Below are 25,287 nucleotides of genomic sequence, written 5' to 3'. Positions count from 1 at the left end.
ACTAGGCTACCTGACCGCCCCACATATATAACATATATATATAATACATAAAATTTTATTACCAATAGTTTATGGTTTATTATTGTATAGATATCAAATATTTGATAGATCAACATAATTATGTATCGCATATTTTTTGTTTCTATTTATGCCTTACAACATCTCGATAACATGTGAACATTGTTAATAGTTATGGGAGGGAACGATATGATGGAGTCAGTGAGAGAGAGTGAGTCAAAATTTTGCGTCACATCTGCATTATTTCAGCCATATAGCGTCAGTGAGAGAGTCAAGGGTGAACTGATCTTACCTAAAAGTTGAATACCCTAGGTAATCCTTCTATTGTTCTTACTTCTATGCAGGGCGGTCAGGTAGCCTAGTGGTTAAAGCGTTCACTCGTCACGCCGAAGACCCGGGTTCGATTCCCAACATGGGTACAATGTGTGAAGCCCATTTCTGGTGTCCCCCGCCGTGATATTGCTGGAATGTTGCTAAAAGCGGCGTAAAACTATACTCACTCACTCTTGTTCTAAGCCTAGCTGAACATGTCATTTTAATAAATGTAGGGAAAGTGGGGGATCACAATTGTATCATTCATATCTTGTTTAACAGAAGCGGGATAATGCTGTAGACAGGGCCATTACATCACAACCATGATTCGGAGTGTTACAAACACTAGTCCTCATTGCCTCTACCATTACAAGCAGGAAAGTGATAATTCCTTCTAAAGTTACAATTCCATCTTTTTCATCGTCTTGATTATGATGTTTTGATGTCGAACATGCATCTTTGGATTTTCTCTAATGCCTTCCTTGGCAAAGATTTGTTTGTTTGTTGTTTAACGCCACACTCAGCAATATTCCAGCCATATGATGACGGTCTGTAAATAACTGAGTCTGGACCAGACAATACAGTGATTGATATCATGAGCATAGATTCACACACTTTGGATATGATGACATGCATCAACCAAGTCAGCGAGCCTGACCACCCGATCCCGTAAGTTATTCACCTCTTACAAGTGAGTGAGTGAGTGAGTGAGTTTCACACCACTTTTAGCAATTTTCCAACAATATCACTGTAGGGGGCACCAGAGATGGCCTTTACACATTGCACCCATATGGGGAAGGGAAGCCAGGTCCTCGGCATGATGAGCAAACGCTTTCACCAGTAGGCTACCCCACTGCCCAAACAATGGCATCCTGCTTATCATGGTAGAAGGATACAAATAAGGACTAGTGGAAACTTGCCATTTTTAAGGGTTTTGCTATATGTTATCATTATAAGGTCTAGTGGACTAAAAGTGTTAATTTCTACCGCTCATTCGGAAACAGAATGCTGCATGTTTTTGACAACTCCGTATTATGTGGGATGTTGCTATGGTTACAGGATTATATACAGGAAACTGCCTCTTAGAAACAGTTGCCAATTTCATCATTTCTATATGAGTTGTCACAAGTGTAAATCTTCCAACATATGATATGCATGATTTTGAAAAACACAATATACCAATATTTTCCAAACGTATTGTGGTGCGTATTCATTGGTATTTCATATCGTGCTATACCGGCATATTGGTAATATCGTGCACCTCTAACTCTCTATAATGAATGGTGTCTTTGATTGAAAGTGTGCTATCTTAAATACTTTCTTGTTGGTACTAGTGGCAAAGAAAAGTTTCAAATTATACGTAACAAACCTTAAAAAATAGTGACATGAATGTTTACTTTTCCTGCCCCTTAAGCGAGCGAGCGAGTATGGTTTTACGCCGTTTTTAGCAATATTCCAGCAATATCACGGCAGGGGACACCAGAAATGGGCTTCACACATTGTACCCATGTCGGGAATCGAACCCGGGTCTTTGGCGTGACGAGCGAACGCTTTAACCACTAGGCTACCTGACCGCCCCTCCTGCCCCTTGACATCCTGATAGAGAAAGTCTGTACACACAAGTATGCATACTATCAGTATGGCCCTATAACTGCATTAAATGTTTTTAGCAAACAGTATCTTATCTTTATGGACTGAAGGCTAACACTGGACAAACGTTATAACAATTCAGTTATCTCACATCCTATCACACATTAACATGACAGTGCTGTAATAAGATTGCACCAACTGACCCCAGCTATGTTATAAGTAGGTCGTATCTCCCGATCAAAGCCATTCAGTAAGTGTTAGTGCAAGGATCATGTTGCACATACATGATATAGTATATATGTTGTCACATGATCACCTCTGATAACCGCAGCAATGGCTGGAATGTCCTGTGAGCAACACAATAAACACTGACTTAGAGGTAAGACTTTCTGCACTTAACACACACTTTCATAATTAGCCGTGTGGATTTGTTGTAATGGCCACATAAGATCTATATTTGTTTCAAATGTCTCGACATTTTCATGTAATTGTGATCTGATGAGTTGGTTTCTTTATCTTGGGTGTTTGGCTGGTTTCATATTTACACTGCAGTTTCTATTAAGGCTAAAAAAATAAAAGAATTGGTTCTCAGGCAATGATTTTTGAAAATATAGTGTGGGCAGGCGGTGTCGTTTTTGTTTTTTTGATTGTTCAAACTAGTATGTAACCAATAAACAATTGTGTACAATCAACCTGGGAAAGGGCCTCCCTACATAAATGTATTCCTTAATGAGTAAAATACTGGAATACAGTATTTGACTACCGTTACGAATATTTAAGGATTTTTTTATTTTTTTTAAAAATGGAAATAAAAACGAAACATGCGGCAAACTTATGATGATGCGGGTGGTGCCTGAGAACCAAGAATATTTTTTTTTTTAGTCTAAGATGTTCATAACAGGCTGGGATTCATATACTGATGGGAAAAATTAATCACTGTTGATGTCAACACATTTAACTTTATATCACAAAAATAGGCATTCTTGATCATCTAGCATATTGTATCTCCATTCAAAGATGAATACCCCTGCATCAAGTCGCTGTAATAGCTTTATTTTTTAGTCCAACATAAATGGCATGCCCCTAAAAGAGTCATCCAATCAAATTGCACTCATGTGCAAGAGAAATTCTTTGGGAAGTTGCTAACAAGAGGTGGAAATGGTGACGTCACTTCACACACAAAGCTATGGTAGTTTCACGACCAGACTAGTAGAGTGATGAGTTATTTATTTATCATTATATTTAGGGAGTGAGTGAGTTGGGTTTAACGCCACTTTTAACAGTATTCCAGTTATACTGCGGCATGTCAGCTTAATGTGGGAGGAAAGCCCAAAGTGATGCAGGTCTCAGAGTGAGTGAGTGAGTGAGTGAGTGAGTGAGTGAGTGAGTTGGGTTTTACGCCGCTTTTAACAGTATTCCAGTTATATCACGGCGTGTCAGCTTAATGTGGGAGGAAAGCCCGAAGTGATGCAGGTCTCAGACGTTTCCACTTCGGTGAAATCCACAAGCACGGGTATGGTGCTGACAAACTCGAAACATAATTGGAGCGAACCGAGATTCGAACCCACAATCATAGGTTTCTGGCGCGACCAAGGGATGCAACTCTGCACAGCGAATCATGGCGCCTGAGACGAGTGGGCCACCCATGCCCTCTATTTATCATTATAAAACTGAGACATAAAACAGGATAATCGAACAGATGCAAAATAAGACAAGGTGTGAAACATATGAATCTGTTGGATCACTTCACTTTCAAACAAAGTGTTGCTATTTTCTATTGTCATTTTATGAGATTCCGTGGCATAAACACTTCCTTTAGTAGCTGTTCCTGTATGTCTTTCCATCAGAGTAACTGAAAGATGTTGATAAATGACGAGTTTTGATGCTAATGACTGCTGTTTCTTATTTGGTTTCTGTTGATGACATACTTGATTTGTACATATCTGTTATAGGTACAAATATTAATTACAATAAAAACATTATGAATTCATAACATTACCGGGTATATGTGTTCACTGAGACAAATAGTTACATGACTTTCTTAGCAATATGTAATATACTCCGGGCTTTACCTTGACCTACAAAACTGGGGGTCCTGTAGGGTAATGAAATTGTGTAGTGTAGTGTAGTGTAGTGTAGTGTAGTGTAGTGTAGTGTAGTGTAGTGTAGTGTAGTGTAGTGTAGTGTAGTGTAGTGTAGCACAGTGTAGTGTAGTGTAACGTAGTGTAGCACAGTGTAGTGTAGTGTAGTGTAGTGTAGTGTAGTGTAGTGTAGTGTAGTGTAGTGTAGTGTAGTGTAGTGTAGTGTAGTGTAGTGTAGTGTAGTGTAAGATTTAATACTTACTTTAATTACAGGACCTTTAGATTTTTTGTCAAGAATTTGGTATAATGATTAGTGTGCATCCCAAAGGACGTAATATTTTTTTTTTCTGCATCCCCTCAATACATTTGTGTGTGCTGGCCAACATGTCTGCATCCATTCAATACATTTGTGCATACTGGCCAAAATATTTAAAAACAATAATTTTTCAATATTTCTTTTCAATATTTTCTCAGCATTTTGGGTCAGATAAAATAATTTAACAGTTAAACCTTGTTATTCTGAATTCAACTGATCAACAAATTTCTGGATTAGCAAATCAAGGGTACCGAGCGATGTTGCATTACATATGTTCCAACAAGAACATGCAGTTATGGGGCATTCAGACTCACAAGGTCTCAACAGGCACAGATGTGTGTTTGGAGGTGAGATGAAATGGGTTTAACGTCACGTCCAAGATTATTGCTCTTATATAGCGACGAGCATGCATGCGTGTGTGCGCATGTGTGTGTCTGCTTGTACTAGTCCGGACAGATGCCGATTTTATAATGCTAGCCTCCTGAGATACCATGCCACAGCTTAACATGAATACCCCACTCAGACACAGTATATGGACTCCGAACCCATCAGTCCTTGTTTTAGTCCCTTAATGTCGAGTGCCATACAAAAATGCTAGCACATAAATCAGAACACAATTTGCATTAGTCAGCTAAATATGAGTCTATTATATATTGTTATTAGTGTCAAAAAAAAAGTGTGGACTACTACTTTTACTATTAGGTCGATGACAACTCTGTTGCAGACCATATTTACGGACTTGTGTAAATACAAATTAGTTTCTAACCCTTAACACATAATACTCGACCCGTGAAGATTCCGGGGTAGAATAGGTCTTCAGCAACCCATGCTTGCCGTAAAAGGCGACTATGCTTGTCGTAAAAGGCGACTAAGGGGATCGGGTGGTCAGGCTCGCTGACTTGGTTGAGGCATGTCATCGATCCCAATTGCGTGGATCGATGCTCATGATATTAATAACTGGATTGTCTGGTCCAGAGTCGATTATTTACAGACCGCCGTCATATAGCTGGAATATTGCTGAGTGCGGCATTAAACAACAAGCAAACATAATTCCCAAACTAAAGATTCTCTGTCAAAATTGTATTTATTCTCACAGATAGCCTACAAGTATGAATGTTGACTGTAAAAATAACATGACAACTTATTCCCGAGATTGCTTTGTATGGTATAACAGTTATATACTATTGGCGATATCAGTTGATGGGTCTCAGTGCATATTACCACCGAAAGCCGTGTACATATCGCCACAAGCATTGCATTGGTCTAAATCATGGGACAGGTCGTGAACTACTTTCGAGGTTGGTAAGACAGAAATCCCCCTACAAAAAGAATGTCACTACATGGGATCAAAGAACGGGTTCGCCATGACCTGTCACATGACAAGAGTCTGAGGTATGCGGTTGAAACACCCACGCACCCAACATACCGAGAGGGTGCGGGGGTGGTCACACTCACAATAGACACTAACTTCTCAACATGTGACTGTTAACACCGTCCATTCGGCTGCTATTGTCACTGTTTATGGCGTACCTGAATTATGCAGAGGATAACTATACATCCAGACTCCAAGATTATGCATTTGTTTCGGTGACTGGTATGTTACGGTAGGTTTGCTTTGCTTTATAATCGCCCAAACAGCGTTAGTTTTCACAAGCTCTACCACACATTATAATGGCAAGCCGCCATTTTGTACAAACACATACTACGGCGCATGCGCAGTGATGTTACCCCATCACGTGGGCCTACCTGTCACTCAGGTATGTCACTGTTGTTCAGGGTTGCGGTTAGATCAAAGAGCGGCCAGTTAACCACAAATATGTCGCTTATTAGTAAATGACAGGTAGGACTGTTTACACCTTGAATATAAAATCGCATCTGCCTGATGTTTCTGCTTCTTGTACAACAATAACATACAAAGTCAATAAGCTTTGCCTTTTATCAACATGCAACAGGCTATTACGCAATGTTTATTTAGCCCCCATAACTCGGCGTTGACTGAAATAACATGTCACCTCCGGTAATTGGGCTAGAGCGACAAACGGTAAACCACGTTACCAGTCTATCACCGTACTTTGGGGAATTACCGATGCTTAATTAGCAATTCGCAATAGAATAAGTTTATTATTAATTTATACAGACGAAATGTATGAATTGACACTTTTAAAATACTGAGGTGTACAAGTCTTCTATCAAAGTCGACAAACATATCCAAAACGTACTTTCAAATTATGATGATTTTTATACCCGTACTATTGGTTAGCGTAAAGCTTATACTATGTGTTTTCATGCAACGGATCAGCTGTTTACCTGTCAGGCTTGAGTGATTTCCCTTTGTTCATCCGATGCGAAAGAAAGTTCCCGTCTACATAAATACCACACGCGTGTAAGATGACACATATTTAAATGTCTTATTCATATCCGACATGAACTGTCAGTGTAATCCTTTACAACTGGTTAGTAAACAAGAGCGTAGTAGTTCCCCCGACCAGTCGAGTGCGTAAGAGGGTCATGGCGCGGAGTGATATCGTGTGTAGGTCGTGGGTTGAGTCAGCCAGTAGGAGCGGCCAATATAAAGTTAACCGCTGACTACTTCCTCTCATTCATAAAACCACAGCCTAACCAGAGGTTCCGTGTCAGCCCGTCCCTTACAGTGTAGCTCACTAATATTGCACCACATGCATTTACCCACAGATTTGAACGGTGTTCCGCCGTTCCCGGAGTCCCCCCATACCATGGCCGGAGAGGTACTGCCTGGGGTGCCGGGAGGGGAGCGGACCTACACCTCTATACTCGGTGACCACCCAGGGGAACTTGTCCGCACCGGCAGTCCAAACTTTGTGTGCTCAGTCCTCCCATCACACTGGCGATCAAACAAAACTCTACCAGTCTCATTTAAAGTTGTCGCTTTGGGAGAAGTTAAGGATGGAACCAAAGTCAGCATTATGGCTGGGAATGATGAGAATTACTGTGCCGAATTAAGGAACGGTACCTCCTATATGAAGAACCAGGTTGCCAAATTCAACGATTTACGCTTCGTTGGAAGAAGCGGTCGAGGTGAGTTAGTGTAGTTTATATTTTGTGTCATGTAACTAAGTTTGTGGCCTAACCTTGTCTCACACCAACATGCACTTGCCCACACATGCAGTGATTAATACATGCGGAAGTCGGATGGTGAGGGGTGAAGTTTTCTATTCAGAGTCCAGTGACTCAAGCAGTAATAGGACTATACATACGCAATAGACTAGATATTATACCACCGCTCTCCTCTATCTATACAATCGCCCATTGTGTGGTGTGGTATGCTTTTCCTCAACTGCACTTACAATATGTAATGTACAATCTGTCAATCGCATTTAGGATATATTCAATGTCACGGGTCACGCATGTCAGTGTTATGAAAGTTATTCTGCTCCTTATTCAACCTGCCATTAAACCCCAATGTTCTACATGTGAACACCATCCTCAAATAGTTTTTTTAAAAAACGCATGCCTTTTAATGTGTTTTCCTGTTGTATGAATTCATCAGTTTAATGTTGTGTTTTTTTCTGTTTTCTCGTCATCCGTTATGATTTGTGTGAAAGGAATCTTGGTTTCGTAGAAATGAGGAAGTGATTATTCTCCAATGCATGTCCCCACACTACTATCACTGAATTAAGCCGCACGGTTGTGTAATCTTCAAAGACGGATTGTAGTGATTTAGTTATTACGAATGGTAATCGCATTAAACACCCCTCGCAAACACAGGATACCATAATAACCGGACAACAGTTATTACTATCATTAATTGTGATAACATCATAAGCATTCGCTTATTATTTCAATACACTTGAGGTTATGTCGCCTATTTCCTTAATCACTATACATTGTAAGTATGTTTCATCTTTGTTGAAAATTGACTCATTTTTTGGCACGTGTTTTGGTATCTTTTTTTTATGGCATCGCGTTTCCTCATCTTTGTCATGGCGAAAGTCATTCCTATGTGCACCGCTCACTGCTCTTAACAGCTCATCTACGTAAAATAATCAAATCGTAAGACCTGCATGGGTACCCTGATATAAGCAGGACTATGGTTCAACACTGATATCTGAAGATTTGTCACGTATATTTCTTTTGTTGAAGGACATTCGATACAGATCAATATCTACAATCAATCATCTATGTATCAGATTGTACTACATTTTATTAACTGATAAACCACATTATGTTTGTTCCAGCGAATCTTCAATTTCATATAGCTGGACTTGTATTGACACTATATGTAGTTTTAAATATCAGTACACTTTATGGATATTGTTTAAAAGTCATTTGACAGGTGACAAAGTAGACAATATATGGATAACGCCTTCTTTTTTATAGTGTAATATACGGTATAGCTCCTTATGCCGTTGTCAAGCAGGACCGACAAAGTGATATGTTCTAAGGGTCAAACAAAGGGGTAACGGTTATCACTGGTGTACCGTATTTCATCTACGTTCTTTACTAACACCTGCCGTTCATTGCCTAACAGACGTGTGCTACTCGTGTGGCTGTCGTTTGCCCACGGCATTATCTGTTGTCGCGTAGAGGCTCTCGACGATGGTAAATGTAATGTACCTGACGCCGGTTCCTAAAATACATATCAGAATATATATAATTATATGCGATGAGCTTTCATTTTTACTTGAAGCTGGGCAAGATTCAAACAGTTTCATTATGTTCAATAACGTAATCAATATTTATAGCCTCCCGTGCAATATACGACTTATTCAATATGTAGATGTTATAATGTCTGAAACACTTTTCGATATTGCGGGTTGGTTTGTAGTGTCGGGTCTTTGTTGCAGTTGTTTGTATTTTTGTAACAGAGTGGATATTTTGAATAATTGTGTGGACAAGCTGGAGACACTGGATGTCATTACTCTGTTAGCCGTGTAGCGAGTGTCAGAGAAGGATGTACCGCCATCAATTATCATCTCGCAGAACTGGTGTATATTTCAACCCGTATTTCCTCCTGTTCGTGTAAATAGCAGTTAATACATGTAAATTTCGACATCGGTTGTCAATTTCTTCAACATCACGATCGGTTAATATTCGAATACGCCACTGACAAATATAAAGAGGTACATGTCGCTCAAACTCCAGCATTTAACCCCAATTATTATTTTCATGCTATTTGTGACCGCCTGTTATGACATCTTACCCCTCACAAAGAAACAAAGACCCGAGGTCGGGTATGCAAATTAAGGAGAAAGGCGACGTGAGATGAGGCATCTTGAACGACGCTCGTAGTCTTAGGGGACGGACAAAGCCGCCACGCGGCATGAGGCAAGAGTCTTCCTCTCCTAGTGCTTCGCCTAATTAGCAAGGGCAGCCAAGACACGCAATCCGCGGCATTGTTTTAAAATGACATGGACAAAAATGAAAAGCAACAACCATATTATTAAAGTATCGGATGGCCCCTATCGTCTTGTCTGACATCCGCGCGGAGTGCTAGTGGGTTTGACGTTGCAGGTGCATGGCCGACGGTGCCGGTTAGCTAGCCAGCGAGTGGCAGTGTCTTCGACCACAGCCCCCTGATACGGCCTGCTTACGGCGCTTTGCGGGATATGTGGTCAACCACCGCTACCATATCGCCGTGCTCAAAGGAGAACGCACAGACTAATTTGAAATCGAAAAAAAAGTATCTGACAATTTTTTCGGAAATTAAGATTTATTACTGTCAATAGGGACTCTTGTGTTTTTAAATTAAGTTTTGAATTTGTTCGACATTTTTATATTTCTGGTTACGAACTGATTATTCCAATTACGATCTGTATGCTTTGATTTCTTTAAGATCATAAAGAGTTGTTATTTCAAATATTGACTTGTTCGTACTTAAAACGTGTACAATTTGAACGCTTGTTCACAAATTGGGGGCGATTACTCACCAAAATTCGGCTTTTTAGCCCAACTCGTGAAATACGTGGAATTATGGAATTCCCCTTAATGAAGTTTTGGATTATGTGAAATTAAGACAGGCGCGTGCCACAGGAAATGCTCGAACTGGAAAGCCCTTTTGATGTTTTAATTGGTACGTTGTGAGATGCAGGATTCTTGCACTTCTGGAAACCTGCCATCTCTTGGACCCGCCGTTGCCTCGGGTGCGGCTTGAGCATTACAGTTTAAATATTGTACAATGGTGTTGTGAAGAGGAAGCGAAAGAGTTCATTTAAAAGCTTTTTGAAGATTCCGAAAGACTTTCAGGAACTATGACAGAGATTGGCCGTGACCTCACTAATAATCTCCAAGAAGGGTCAGACTTAATTAAATGACGATCATGAGTTAATGTTCGCAGTTCATTACATTATCTTGTGTACAATGACCTACTTATGCATGAACTGTTCAGGCTTCATCCATCAGCGGGCATTTCACCATAAATACGCCGTGATATTTGCACCATGCGACTTTTTTGAATAAAACGAAAGTAATGATTTCCTACAAACTTGTAAAGGCTTGTTGAAACTTGAGAATTGCTCTCCTGCATTTTGGTTGATGTTTTGTGTCACATACAACACTTATGATAAATTATTCTGTCACGTGTAAGGAATATTTGAATCGTAATTTAAATTCCAATTCATTACGTTTAAGTGGATTTTCAGTCCCATCGATATCAATAGTTTTCCGGGAAACAGTATACACGATTTCAATTTGTGATACACAGTTCGGAATGAATATGTGAGTTGTCAAGGACATCCTCGATTATCCAGCGTTATATATCTACATGACAATAGAATGAATGTATGAAGCACTGGATAAACGGAAGTGTTTTCTCATGCACTGGACAAGCGAGAATGCTTTCTGTGTCAATATTTACGATTTGTCCATTTAGCAATGTTATCTGGTGTGTCGGGTCCGTAGTTAGCCTCAGGGTGAGGGTGTGTCATCCCTGACATCACCCCAAGCTGCAGCTTGTGTGCATTGACTACTGCCGAAGAGCATGAATATTATTTACACAGCGATCCCGAAGAGACATCGTTCAGTACACATGCACTTGGCGTTATACACGAAGTACATGATAGTGGCGAATGTTTGAACATGGCGGGTAAATCAACGTCAGACCAAAGACATCGATTTAAAGTTTGATTCGGCAAATTACCTAGCTCTTATCACCGAATTAAAGAACTCAGTTCTTTTGTTAGCATGGCAACTGAGACATGTTTTGCCGAGTCTGAAAGCTCTGCTTCATGAAAACACTTGTGCTAAGTGAATATTACAATTAAGTGAAGTCTGGGCGTATTTTTTTATGCGACCTTGTCGATAGGGGGCGTAGTTTGGTCAATAACAGAGCACTGATATTCATTAAGATATAGTTTTCAACTCCATATATATTTTGACAAATAACAAATCATGTATCAAGGGGCGATGACTGTCAAAGGCGTGTTGACTATGACATGCCGGTTATAGTCTAGGTACTAGGATATTGGGCACTTTGTTACCAAAAGCTTTGGGATTGTTCAAACCAAAGAAAATTGACAAGACATGAAATATCAACGGACAAAGACACTCGACTCTCTTGGTTTGGGTTTTGATTGATTGAAGAAAGCGGTTCAGCCGCCATAGAGGCAAACCCATGTGTTAGCCTGCTATGTCTTGATTGCATTGTCTTGCATAACAATAAGAGTCTTTCTGGAGAAGGAGCTACTCTCAGAGTTGCAGACAGTTAACAAAGACAGAGCGATATGGCAGATGTGCGCAAAAAACTTCCCTTTTCACTTCTGTTTCTGAGGCGACTACACGCTATGTTATTTTCATAATTCTCACCACGAGCTAACGGACACTGTACATAAAGGGGATGTGTAATTAAAATAAATACACGGTCTCTTTCACGGAATCAAACTGTCGCGCGTGTCTTTGGTCGGTATGTTTACACGACAGTGGCGAATAGTGCCCACAGTCGGTCCACATCGCCGAAGGCTGTTGATGTTATGTTCTCGTTTAGTCGGGAGATATACAGTTTATTGCCCACCTGCCCGATGCTACCAATAACACAAATTTGACCTTTTCCAACACCCACTGTAATCAACACCACGGGAAATTAAGTCCGCATGGAATTCGAGATTGACGCGTGGTTGTCGCAGCAGATTTTGACTTTGGCAGGAAATCTTGCGCAATATTCACATATATAGTATGATATATCGTTGTATCGGAATACTTGGGTCGGAAACGTGATGGTCTCTGTCGCCAGCTTGTGTGTGCCCACTCGCTGACATTTCTGAAATAAGATTGCGGCGATTTTTAGGGGATGTGTGGGTTGGATTTGATATTTATGCACGATTTGCGAGGGTGAAAACATTCGACAACAGTTCGACCGCAATTCTGACATTTTCAATTACTGAATATCGATCTGTTTAAAGTTAAAATTTCATTTGACCATACGAAGTGAGCGAATGTTTCTCATTTCGTCGGCCGACCAAGGACTAGCATTGACTCTCTACAACCGATGATTAGAAAACAATTATCAGTTCAAATTCATGTTTTATTCTATTATCTCTTAATTCATATTTTGCTATTTGTATTTTCTAATCCGACAAATACTATCATTATCCAGATTGTTCTCGTAAACATTGATTTTGTGATTTGCGACCCTCTGATTTCTTTCTGCATTCAAACATGGCGAATGCACTACCGTGAAAATTAAACCGATTGTCGTTTATGTGCTCGTGTCGTATGATTCAAAGCAAAATAATACATCTCTGATACAATTACACCCAAACACAGACCTGGGGAGCACGCAATCTCAATATCGCCAGCGAATTAACAGACATGTTGCTCAAAGTCAATTGTTATCAATGGACCTACGAGAGCAGAGGCCGGGAACCGACAAGGTTGACCCCTGAACCCAAGTCTGACCTTTGACACCAGGTCGTAACTTTTACAAGCGCTACAAAGGTGTACATGTTTTGCGGATATGAGAACGGATTTGTATGATAGGAATGTGGTTAGAGCGCTCGCGTTACACTGACTCATCGCCGTAACTGTTTGAATCAGTTTTGTTGACCAGAAAATTCCCATAACACCCACGTTTTTACTGTGAGTGTACGGGCGCGACGACACTATCTGGATCATGTGCTTATGTCACATTGCATTGAGGAAGTCCCATGGCCGTTATGTCTGGAATTATTTGACGTACATCAGATAACGGGTCTCAATGTTCAGCATACTGTCGCATGGAAGACATTTACTAATGATATATAAATATAGTAAATTCTTTGTTTTACAGTTATATATGATTACATCTTTTATTTAATTTTTATATCATAAACCTCAGGGTGCGGTTGGGTAGCCAAGTGGTTAAAGCGGAAGACCCGAGAATAATATGATAGAGAGAGTCAAAATTTTACGTCACATCTGCATTATTTCAGCCATATAGCGACAGTGAGAGAGTGAATTCTAAGTGAAGGGTGAACTGATCTCACCTAAAAGTTGAATACCCTAGGTAATCCTTCTAGTGTTCTATGTGGGCGGTCAGGTAGCCCAGTGGTTAAAGCATTCGCTCTTCAGGCCGAAGACCCGGGTTCGATTCCCAACATGGGAACAATGTGTGAAGCCCATTTCTGGTGTCCCCACCGTGATATTGCTGGAATATTGCTAAAAACAGCATAAAACCATACTCACTCACTAATAAATCTCAGGTTAATAATTTGTCCACTGTCCTATCATTTTGATCTTGTAATTACATTTTAGGAAAAAGAATAAAATAAATACACTTTTATGAAAATAATATCTAAAATCTTGATGGTGAAGTGTGCCAAATAATAAATCAGTGCCTCCAAGACAATGAGTAGCAATAAACTCCATGTATTCAAGATTTATTTGTTTGATAAAAACATTGTGTCTGTTTAACATCTGTCAGTGACTGTTCTCTGGTCAATATTGAGATGACAGGTCTGGTGGCATTCACTGTGTGGAGGTGACTAATGCACCAGAGCGAAAAGAACAATTGCCAAAAAAAACCTTTTTCAATTTATTTTATGATTCATATTTACAATAGGGAACAGTTTTCACTCACATGCCAAACATTTGTTTGAATGGAAGTAATTACTCAAGCACAACATCTTAATATGGTGAAAATTAATCTTACACCCGTTTGCTTCCTTTCAGTGGAAAACTAATAATTAGGAATAAAAAGAGATGATATGAATCAGGGGACAGCCTACGTGATGTACCCAGGTGTGATGGTTCAACAGCTTACCTTCTGCAGCCAAACACAACCCCTGTAGTCACGTGCCATTAAACCAAACAATAATACATCTATTTAGATCAAACAACTGATAAGACAGCACAATGTTTCAAATAAGCCAAGGCAGTGTTTGTTACCTTTGACCCTTGTTAACAAATGAAATAATGAACTGTAATATTTAATAGCATATTGTTATTTTTGATTTATTTAAGAAAAGATTATCCATGGTACTATAGGAACTTTGAAAGTTTAAATTTAAAAAGAATTTATTTTTTTTAATTTTCAAAAAGAATAAATGAATGCTTTTTTATGTTAGCAAACTAACAGCTGTTTTACTGCAACATATATTTCATTGTTTAAGAAGCTTTGTTGACAGAAACGAATGTTAAGAATGAAAAATTCAAGGTCAGTATCAAAAGTGTAAAATGAAAATGTAACGAACAGATAAGAGTATGGAATCCTCACTGTTATCGTAACCCACATGTGCATTGGTCGCGCCCGACTGCTTCCTCTCAACATCTCACATGACCGTGTTTAGTGGTTATTAACAGCTTCGCTGGTGTGTGACCAGTTGTCCCCGGACACCAATATCATCAAGGCTTTTTCCTCACAGTTATACAAGGGAGCTTAAAAAAATATTGGCTCTTTGAAACTAATAGTATGACACCCAGTGAAATGTGGCGATAAAGTATTGATGGAATATGATAAACAATATGGTTCCGTAATGATGACTTTGTGCTGCTGGCAGGCCATTGTCTGTGACCAGAGCAGCTCTCATCTCCTCCCAACATCACCTGTAAACAGTTAGTGCTGATGATGTATAATTAATGGAAAACATAAAAGATGCAGTCCTAGGGGGAATTAACCTTTGCCGTTCCATCATTGTTTCAGAGATATTTGGTTAGCATTGATTGTGTTAAGGTAACATTTTGGTTGTGTTTCCCGTTCGTTTTCTTTTAGTATCTCTGTATGTATTTTTAGAATGTGTTTTTTAAATATATGTTTGACGTTTTGTTAAGATTTCATGACATGAATGACTCATATTGACAGTGAAATAGATTTTGGCTGTGATGGTACATCTCAATCAGTTTCAGGAGGAATTCATTGTGAGCAAATATTTCATCTTTGAGTGTTTTTAGTTTTTTTAATTTCCTGATTTATTCAAGGTTATGATTTGAAAATAGATATGACTCTCATTGTGGAGAATATGGCTCCAAGTTGCCGTATTCACAGTGTGATACTGGCATCACTCGGAAACATTGAGATGTCTCAATAACTGTGTATTTTTAGTAGAGTCTTGTTGGTTTTAAAACTTGTGATGTAATAGTAATAGTTATATATCATCTTGTTCTAGGGAAGAGTTTCTCGCTGACCATCACCGTGAGCACCAACCCACCAGAGATCGCCATCTACCAGAAAGCCATCAAAGTTACCGTAGATGGACCACGGGAACCACGAAGTAAGACAAGTAAGGGTTGACTTCAACTCGATCTCATATGCTTGCTTAGTAACCTTTAGTCCTGGGTTCGAATCCCAGATTTGCCATGATTATAATCCTTGTTTTGTCAGCGCCATGCCCTTAATTAGAGTCTTTAACTATAATGATAGAAGTCTGCTACCATAATCTCATTGAGATCCAAGCTCATTAAAATCAAATATTATTTCTCGCTATTTCGAAACAAAGATCTGAGGACATCCCATTACGGGTCACGTCGGAACGACCTTTCATCCAACCAATCAGAGCGTCCCTTACCAGATCATGAAAGTGACAGTCGGAATGTGTTTTCTAATAATGCAACCTCAAAATATTTAACAGAGGGTATTCTGAACAACAGTTACGAGTTTTATGATTATATCCATACAGTCTACCCATTCCAGAATGTTCTTTTGATAATTTTAAAATTTTTAATCAAGAATACGTCAAAATATGTTTCAAAGCGTTGTCGACAGTTTGAAACTTGTGTCATAATGCGTGAGAAAGCTGCCTTCTGATTGGCTAATGTTGATTTCTCGTCAGTCATTTCATTGGTCGGTCAAAGGTCTCGAAAGGTCCTTCTGACGTGACATGTAATGGGATGTCCTCAAATCTTTGTTTAGCGGTAGCGAAAACTAAAATCTGATTCTAATGAGATTGATTAAGATCAGATCTTGGTGTTCCATACCACTACACAAAGTGTAGGGATAGCGGCATTAAGTTCTGATTTTAATGAGATTGCTACCCGTGTCACTGTCAGCTTTTCTTCCACATGCAGCTTGACACTCAGTGATATTAATTAAACATTACATGACGGCGCCAACTCAACTCACTCATTCACTCATATTCAGACACTCTACCATTTTAACTCAACCAGAGGACAAAAATTATAAACTTAAAACTAATATTTTTTTAATAAGATTGGTTAGTACAGAATCATAAATGATATATGTGTTTAGGGGATGAATTAACATTTTTATGATTTTATTCCATGAATATTGATGATTGCTCATTATAAAAATAAATAATCATATTTTATTCATAGAAGAGATAATAGGAATATGTATGGTATTAATCTTTTCATGGAAATCATTTTGTAAATATTTGGAGCAGAAATTTTAATTATTTTTTTAATAAGATTATGGGATGTAAATTTTTAAAAATCAAAAACTGTATTTATGATTAAAGATTTGTGATGAGTCACAGGCTTTGTGATGGTTTGCTACATCAATATTAGAATAGCTCCAACTTGCCTCGTTTATTCATGGACAAACAGGGAAGAAGTGAGAACATTTTGCAAATTGGTTCATTAAGGACATTTGAAAGAAAAAACTGGGGCTTGAAGTAGGGATCTCATTGGTGTATTATCAGTGTTAAAAGTGTTTGAAGAGGGCAATCATGGCTAGTTAAACACCAACACTAGCTGCCTACGAAACCATAGTGTGGCCGGTGCAGCAACTTTGGCTAACCCACTGCACACAAAAAAACGCACGTGCATTCTCTCACGAGGTCGAGGGATGCCCCGACCGCACAAAGAAGCCATGCAGAATGGCTTAGAGGACGAAATAGATGGCGCTCTTAGTTAGCCACCAGCTATACTGGAGGTCATTTGAGACACTAATATTTGTCTATTCAAGTGTCCGTCACAGCTGGTCAAGAGCCAAACGGCTACTTTTTCATACAATGACCACCTTGCTATCGTTCATGTGACCACTACGGTGATTTGTAAAACATAAAATGGACAGCATGAGCTGCAAATGAGCAAATCTCTCATCAGCTGCATGTATTGTTAAAAAATAGTATTGTTGCTCTCTCCATCTCCACCTGGCCCTTGAAGCTGAAAGCTCAGGAGTCGTCTGAATGGGGGCTTAGCTCGGCTACAATCACCCTGCCTGATAAGTGCTGAAGTCTGTCATTATTTATCATCCATCAATGTTAGAGATACACCCGGGCTCCTTGGACATACTAAACATGGCTACAATAGCATGTGGACCTGCTCATGGCATGCTGGGCTTTGTGTTTCCTGTGACAACACGCCTACCTCCTTCCCCGGGATCTGACCCCCTCAACACACCCCTCCCCCTACACCCCCAGCGCCTCCCCCTGACACCCCCAGCGCCTCCCCCTCATACACCGCCAATGCCTACCCCTCGTACACTACTCCCCGCTGTAATCTGCAACCCAAGAACAAAAAATCTGCAGTTAATTTTTGTAAATTCTGCAACCAAATTTTGATCATTCTGCACACAATTCTGCAAACGTTTAGCTTAGCTTTCGTGAATTTTGTAGTTTTGTACCTGTTTGACTTGTGCCAGGCATTTATTTATAAACTTTTCCATGGCTAGAATAGCTTATTGAAGTGAATCCGGTGATGACTAGTGTAAATATAGACATGCACTTTTGGTAAACAATAATACAAAAGTCACCTTCTCTTCAATAAGAAATCTGGATATTTATTTCATTTAACCACCAAAACATAAAATGTTTAAAATATTGTTTTCCTTATAACAAAAAAACCCTCAATTAAGTATTTAAAATTATTTAATTAAAACAATGTACAGTTCAGTAAACCTATGCAACTTTTAGACTTTTAAAACTAGGTTTTGACTCACATGTTCAAATTCTGCAGTGTATTTGACAAATCCTGTGGCAGATAAATGCAAAATTCTGCACAAGTTCTGTACAAAAACTTATTTTGCTGTAAGATAGGTACATTTGTGCTCTGAGGGGGCATTTCTGCAAAATATTGCAATTACAGCAACTTAGAAGAATATGTGCCGATGTTTATTTAACTTGAAGTGAAGCTAAAATTGCATCTGTTCTATGTCAACATCAAATATTGTTTGTATAGCAAGTACCATTTGTGTGACCACTGACTCAGACGCCCTTAACATATGAGACCGACCTTGAGCAGCATCTTGTGACACATCGAAGCACGTTAAACTGCAGATTTCATTTACAAAATAGACACAATTTATGGATAACAACTTCTATAATACTGTAAAAAGAGACGTTTTGGTATAGATCCTTATACCATTGTCAAGCATATTGCTTGACAACATTATAAGGATCTATACCGACTATGCATGTTGTAAGAGGCAACTAATGGGATCGGGTGGTTTGGCTCACTGACTGGGTTGATGCATATCATTGTATCCCAGTTGCGTGGATCGATGCTCATGATGTCAATCACTGCATTGTCTGGTCCGGACTCGATTATTTACATACCGCTGTCATATTGCTGAGTAGGGCGTAAAACAACAAACTTCAACATCAAAGTACCTCATGTTATCTGTTGTATCTTGACGCCCATTGACTATTGCTGAGTGCGTTAAACAACAAACAAATCAAAGACTTGGTCCTCTGGACTAGTCTTAAAAAACATTTCTAAGCTTGAGTGTGTGTTCCAGAGCTCCACACTGACGACCGTCGGATCCACCATCGAGTCGGTCCCCTGGAACTGACACTGGAAAGGAGCCCCCTCACGGAGCCACTCGTGGATCGCAGGTTCGCGCATCTGGCTGAACTAGAGCGTCTTCGCCGCGTATCGTCTGTACCTGCTGATGTGAGAACACACCACACCACCGATGTCAATGGACTGCGCCCAACAGGTACCAGCAATACTTCAATGTGGTATTTTGTTGAATTGAAATACGGATTTAAAAGAAATGGGTGTGTGACATCTTTGGTGTCTTCCAAACACAGTACAAGTCTGCAGGTCATCTGTGTGTATTATTTCTAAGCATTATCTATCTACTGCCCCACCTGATCGCTGAAATCGAATAATAGATGGCCCTCTGTCATTTCTCTTTGGCACGAACTAAAGGACCAGCAACTAAGTCAAGCCCTGTTGCTATTTAGATGCAAAATGGTGGACAAAGGATCCAGTAACACATGTGACTTTCTACTATATTTCTATTTTATTCATTATGTTTGTCATTTGCTGAATTATCATTAAAATATTAAGTAACATTTAAAGGTACTTTAAGTTAGCTCATTTTATGGTTCAGAAAAAATATTAATCACTGTTTTATTACATGCTTTCTGAGATGAATACATTCTTGTTGAAGTTGGATGACATTTAGGATTGTTCCTTTGGTGTTTTGTAGTTCTTATTGTATTCCAAGTATATTTCAATCTCTCATGATAGATTTTAAATGTTACTTAAAGAATAGCTCGACATTTCACCAGTTCTACTTTTTTTATATTTGCTTAATTTTTTATCTGAAAATGTTTAAAATCTTCAAAAAAAGGAGATGGTTTCCACCATCACTAAGTTAAGTACAACTGGATCTACGACCTTCAAAGAAAATAAGTCACATGCTCCTGAAAACTGACAAGATAAAAAAGTTAACAGTCACACATGTTTTACCTTGGAGTATCTATTTAAATGTATTATTTGTTTTAGTTATTGTGATAATCGCATTTTCATACAAAACAATATTTGATAAAGTAAAGGATAATAATACCCATATTATCTTATTTCATTTTCATGTAAAACATGTAATTTACCTGAAACTTTATTTTCCAGAAGTATTGACGAAGCAGTTAGAAAGTACGCGGGGAGGGTGGGGTGGCTACGACACAGTGCCGTACACGAAGGACGTCATCTACCCCACCATCACCACCCACAGTACCCCACTGTCTCAATCACAGTCTGTCATTGTCTCACACCTTGCTGGTATGTTTACATCTCAATGTCTCCTAACTCTCCCCACTCTAATAGCACATACGGGGGCACGGGTGGCCCAGTCGTCTAAGGCGCCACGATTCGCCGTGCAGAGTTGCGTCCCTTGGGCACGCCAGAAACCTATGATTGTGGGTTGGAATCCCGGTTCGCCCCTATTATGTTTCTAGGTTTGTCAGCACCATACCTGTGCTCGTGGGTTTCACTGAAATGGTAAACGTCTGAGACCTGCATCACTTCGGGCTTTTCTCCCACATTAAGCTGACACGCTGTGATATAACTGGAATACTGTTAAAAGCGGCGTTAAACCCAACTCACTCACTCACTAAAACCAAATACTAGTTGAGTTTACATTGACGATACGATGCATGCTATGTCTACTCCACCCTGTGTTATGATTAAGATTTTATTTTTTTTCTTGATGATATAAAATAACCCGAACCCATAGCTTTACTTTTCTGTATGTAATGAAGGCTATACCAGTCTTTCAGTCTTTCTCCTATATTTAGATTTGAATTACAGAAAATGTTCGAAAAAAAATCTAAATCTGATCTCATGACTAAAATAAATCATATCATTTCCGTGTTTCAGCTGCCCATTCCTCTGCTGTAGAATCTCGTGAGCGTGAATCTCGCCTCCAAGGCCTGCAAGAACACCCTGTTGTCACCACCCACAGCCTCGTCCCCCATGAGCGCCACCTACCCCTGGTGCCAGAAGCTCAGAGACCAGACTACCCTAGCCTAGAGCCGCGCCTGCCAGTGGAACGCAGAATCACCATAGAATCTCGGCTCCCTCTTGTGTTGCCACCATATGCAAGTGCATCTGATGTTCGCCTCAGTGACCCGCGTATACCGGAACCGTTGTACCCCGAGACAAGACCGTTGTTCGTGCCCCCTCAGACTCTGCCGTACACAGTCAGCAGTTCCAACCTATCCATTCTGGAGGAGAGCCGTGCAATCTCTACTCTGCCCCTCGCTGTGACTCACGGGACGTACCCCGGTATGACCCCTCATGAGTTCTTTAGTTCCATCAACCCTCCCAGCTCAATTGCAGCGGCTGCTTCCTATTTAGCAGGAAGTCCGCCACGAGTGCTGCCCCCTACCTTCCTGTACCCCCATCTCTACAGCTCCTCCCCCCAACAGTATCAGACACGCCTCTACCTTCCCACGGGGGAGGTCAGGACGTACGAGGTGCTCGGTCAAAGGCCGTCGGACCTTCCCCCAAAGGTTGAGAAACCCACTCCTGTGTCCCCATCCTCCCGGTTAGCACTTGAAGGACCGATCGCTCGACCTGTTCGAGATGTTGAACTCACGGAGGAAGGGACAGGGTCTTCCGATTCATCAAGAGACATACCACCAAGACATGAAGACTCAGAGTCATCCAAGTCTTCACCAAGAAGACCTGGTCATGATGAACCAGCACCTGTGTGGCGGCCATATTGAAATGGTTGATGAAATGTGATTCGGGAATGTGACAGTTGGTCCCATCCAACTCTTGTGCCTTGTTGAAGTGTTCATGGTTTGACCTTGACCTTCAGATGGAGACATAAATCTTATGGAGGGCCTGAGCAGAATGCAGCGTTCAAGAAATTCTGGCTCTGCTCCACGTCCCTGGGAAAATTGTGCCATTGATACTGACAGAGCTCTTGGTTTCATGGACAGAATGAAGCAAGGGAAACAGACAAGTGTTGAAATGTAAGAACTGCCAAGCAGACATCTTTGAGTTTGACCTTGAGCTTCTCGTCAGCTCCAGAACCTGTTCCGTAATGACTAGCGGCGGCGTAGGACGTTGTTGTGGTTCCAGACCTTTGGAGCAGAGCATTGGACCTGAACGCCGCACCAGAATGCCACAGTACCAGAGCACTGAGACCATCATGGCAACAGAATCCTGGCTATCAGCCCATGAGCATTATGTGATGAAGTAGAGCAGCCATTCCAGGCGTCGGAGTATTATGACAGAGGGTCATGAAATCCTGTGTTGAATATTTGTACAGATTTTGTTGTTGATAAGGCTTAAACAAACGGTTCCAATGACAAGTCCGCCTGTGGTGGCAACCCAAGACAATATATTGACCATTGTGGATGAAAGTACCATTTTTACCCTGTATTACTTCTGGATCTAGAAGACAATGCATGAAAAATGATTTATTAAGACACACCGGTACTCGAAAGCTATGGAAGCAAAATAAGAAATAATTGAAAACATGTTTAGTAGCACCAACTTTGTAATGGTTTTACAAGGAGATTTTGGTCATCTCGTGCTACTTGACATTTTATTGAGATAAATATTTATTTGAAGTTAAAGTACCGACCAGTTGCCGTTTTGGGACTGATGAAATCTACCAGAGTACAGACATTATACTCAGTAAAACAATGCATGATGTGATTTGTTGATTTTATCATATCACAATTTAATCAGTTTCTCCAAATAAGGTATTGTGATATGTATATCATGAGTGTATTACCTACATCTTGGTGAATCATGTCAGACCTTATTATGGCTAGATATTTTTTCAGTATTTTTTATCTGTGAATTGGGAGTAGATTTACTTATTTCTGACTTTTTTAATTGTTTTTTTATGTTTATATACAACAATATTTCCTTATGGTAATATTGGTTTGTGATTAGTCCTGCTTTAAAGCTTAGGTATTTCTGGAGTGTTTTACAGCACACACATCTAAGGCCACAAGAAGAGTTTTTCTTCTCTTCACTGAGAAAGAGTATTTTGTTTAATTTAATTTAATTTTTTTATTTCCAAATTGAAAATTCCTAGTTGTACAATAGAAAACAATATAAAGACGTTCCGTTTTGTAAAATCACCAACAGCATCACTGCCATCAGAATAGGTTGTATCAAAAAGCGCAACTTTGGAATGAAAACTAACACTTGAAATGAGGAATCGGAACATAATTTGACATGCTGGTTGACTTTTATAGAAACAAGAAAATGTTATCTGTGTCGTAACCTAGCCATCATTGTGTTACTTCTGTGAAGTGTGTCAGTCTCTTTGTATTCCATTCAAAGGTCACGTATTGTGATGTTTACAAACGTCCAGTTTCAGTCTGGTCACAAAACATTCTAAAAAGTTAACATTCATACATAATAATAGCTTATGTAAATAGTGCAATATTTACAAGGCTGTATTCAGCTTCGTAGGATCATCATGAGGAGACCAATACACAATGGGAATTAATCAAAATTTCACAAATCAAAGGTATTTTGTACTTATGATGCGAGGGCTTCTGTATAACAGAGAGATGAGCACCCTAAGACCCTGTTTGGGCGTGCAATTTGAACAAAGCCTCACCAGTTCAATTGAGGTATTGGACATGGTTTAACCATAAGAAACGCTGTCGCAGTATTATATGACCTTATATGAACTATAACCTTTATCACAGTGGTGAAACTTATCTAACATGATACTAATAGGCAATCTTTGCTAAGGAAATTGTGGAAGAAAAAATTTACTTCTTGTGATTAATTAATTTTTTTTAAGAAAACAAATATGGGTGAAAATAATTTCAATATTTATTTGAGAATTTTGGTTTTAATAAGAAGTTATCAAAGATTATTTTTAATTGTTTTCAGCAACGGTTCATAGTGCTTATGAGTTTTGAAGTCTTGGTTAAGGATTTTGCCCTACAATGTACATCTTGTATTGGATATACATCGGGATGTGAATTGTGCTTAGTCCGTAGTACCTGAATTATACAGTTCAGTATTCACCATTGATAAATTGTTCTCTGCTCTGCTGCACTATGGAACACTGATAGATGGTGCAACCTTCACACTGTTCCTGAAGAATTGTGATTCTGGAAACAGACTTCTGCCTATGCACTGAATAGCATTCATGAACAAAGTATTGCTGAAACAGCTTTAACATCCCTGTTATCCTGTACTATAGTGATGATGCTGTGAGAGTTCACATTATTGGAGTACACAATACTCGCATGTCCGTGAACACGTGAATACCCTGCTCAATACATCTGTTGTCCTGTATAGAAGTGTCACAAGATATATTGTCCAGCATTTGTGAAGCTGATGATGTCCATTATTCCTGATGTTAACACGTACAGCACTGACAACTGCTGATCACCACTGGACCTTGTAAAGTGCTCATTAGTGTTAGTTGTGATTGTTTTGTCATATATTTATTTTTCTTGTACATTTTTGAGTGCTTTACCAAAGATATGAGAAGTGTCATCCCAACATTACAATTGTCATGTCATTTTCATGAGATTGTCATGTTTGTTATGCACATTTCACATATGGGCGTGGCCTGTCACTCACCTGTCAATCACTTGATGTCTTGCAATCTTCACCTTTCCAAAGCTCCATCTAAGTGTTTATTTATCTGAAAACTATTTTAGAGAAATTTCTTTTAAATATTTCCATATATTGTTGACTTTGTTTATTGTTATTATTTATACAAACAAAAGGAAAATAATTTATTCCTCTTGAGCAGGAATGCATTGTTCGCTGAGGGTAAGAGTATTTACTGAAATTCCATTTAATTTTTCTTTTACCGATATTCAATAAGATATAAAGTGAAGTCTGTATGTACATGATTAACATTTGCATTCCACATTGATCCCATCTTCCGGAGGCAAG

The 25,287-nt window shown here is 39.4% G+C and overlaps 2 protein-coding genes across 8 annotated transcripts in view; one reads left to right on the top strand and one right to left on the bottom strand.

Annotated features, from left to right (window-relative positions):
• The window catches only part of LOC124111836 (transcription initiation protein SPT3 homolog), a 96,160-nt gene extending 89,386 nt beyond the window's left edge, over positions 1 to 6,774 (bottom strand). For 2 of the 3 annotated variants that reach the window (XM_048384200.1, XM_048384202.1), the window contains exon 1: positions 5,848 to 6,022. The gene's annotated coding sequence lies outside the window, so the exon portion shown is untranslated. Of the gene's footprint in view, positions 1 to 5,847; positions 6,023 to 6,624 lie in introns of those variants that run through there. The other variant, XM_048384201.1, reaches the window with a different exon arrangement.
• Positions 1 to 24,938, top strand: part of LOC124111835 — a 66,949-nt gene extending 42,011 nt beyond the window's left edge. Inside the window, exons 1-6 of one of the 5 annotated variants that reach the window (XM_046471685.2) lie at positions 2,256 to 2,299; positions 7,009 to 7,371; positions 15,870 to 15,983; positions 19,400 to 19,600; positions 20,521 to 20,670; positions 21,268 to 24,938. In XM_046471685.2, coding sequence (XP_046327641.1) covers positions 7,050 to 7,371; positions 15,870 to 15,983; positions 19,400 to 19,600; positions 20,521 to 20,670; positions 21,268 to 22,118 — 1,638 coding nt within the window. In that variant the 5' untranslated portion in view covers positions 2,256 to 2,299; positions 7,009 to 7,049 and the 3' untranslated portion in view covers positions 22,119 to 24,938. Of the gene's footprint in view, positions 1 to 2,255; positions 2,300 to 6,045; positions 6,158 to 6,861; positions 7,372 to 15,869; positions 15,984 to 19,399; positions 19,601 to 20,520; positions 20,671 to 21,267 lie in introns of those variants that run through there. The other 4 variants (XM_046471683.2, XM_048384199.1, XM_046471682.2 and 1 more) reach the window with 4 other exon arrangements.
• The last annotated feature ends 349 nt before the right edge of the window (positions 24,939 to 25,287 follow it).

Source organism: Haliotis rufescens, unplaced genomic scaffold (assembly GCF_023055435.1).
Source record: "Haliotis rufescens isolate VD_foot unplaced genomic scaffold, xgHalRufe1.0.p SCAF_5, whole genome shotgun sequence".
Classification (NCBI taxonomy): domain Eukaryota; kingdom Metazoa; phylum Mollusca; class Gastropoda; order Lepetellida; family Haliotidae; genus Haliotis; species Haliotis rufescens.
This window is presented reverse-complemented; position numbering and strand designations above follow the sequence as displayed.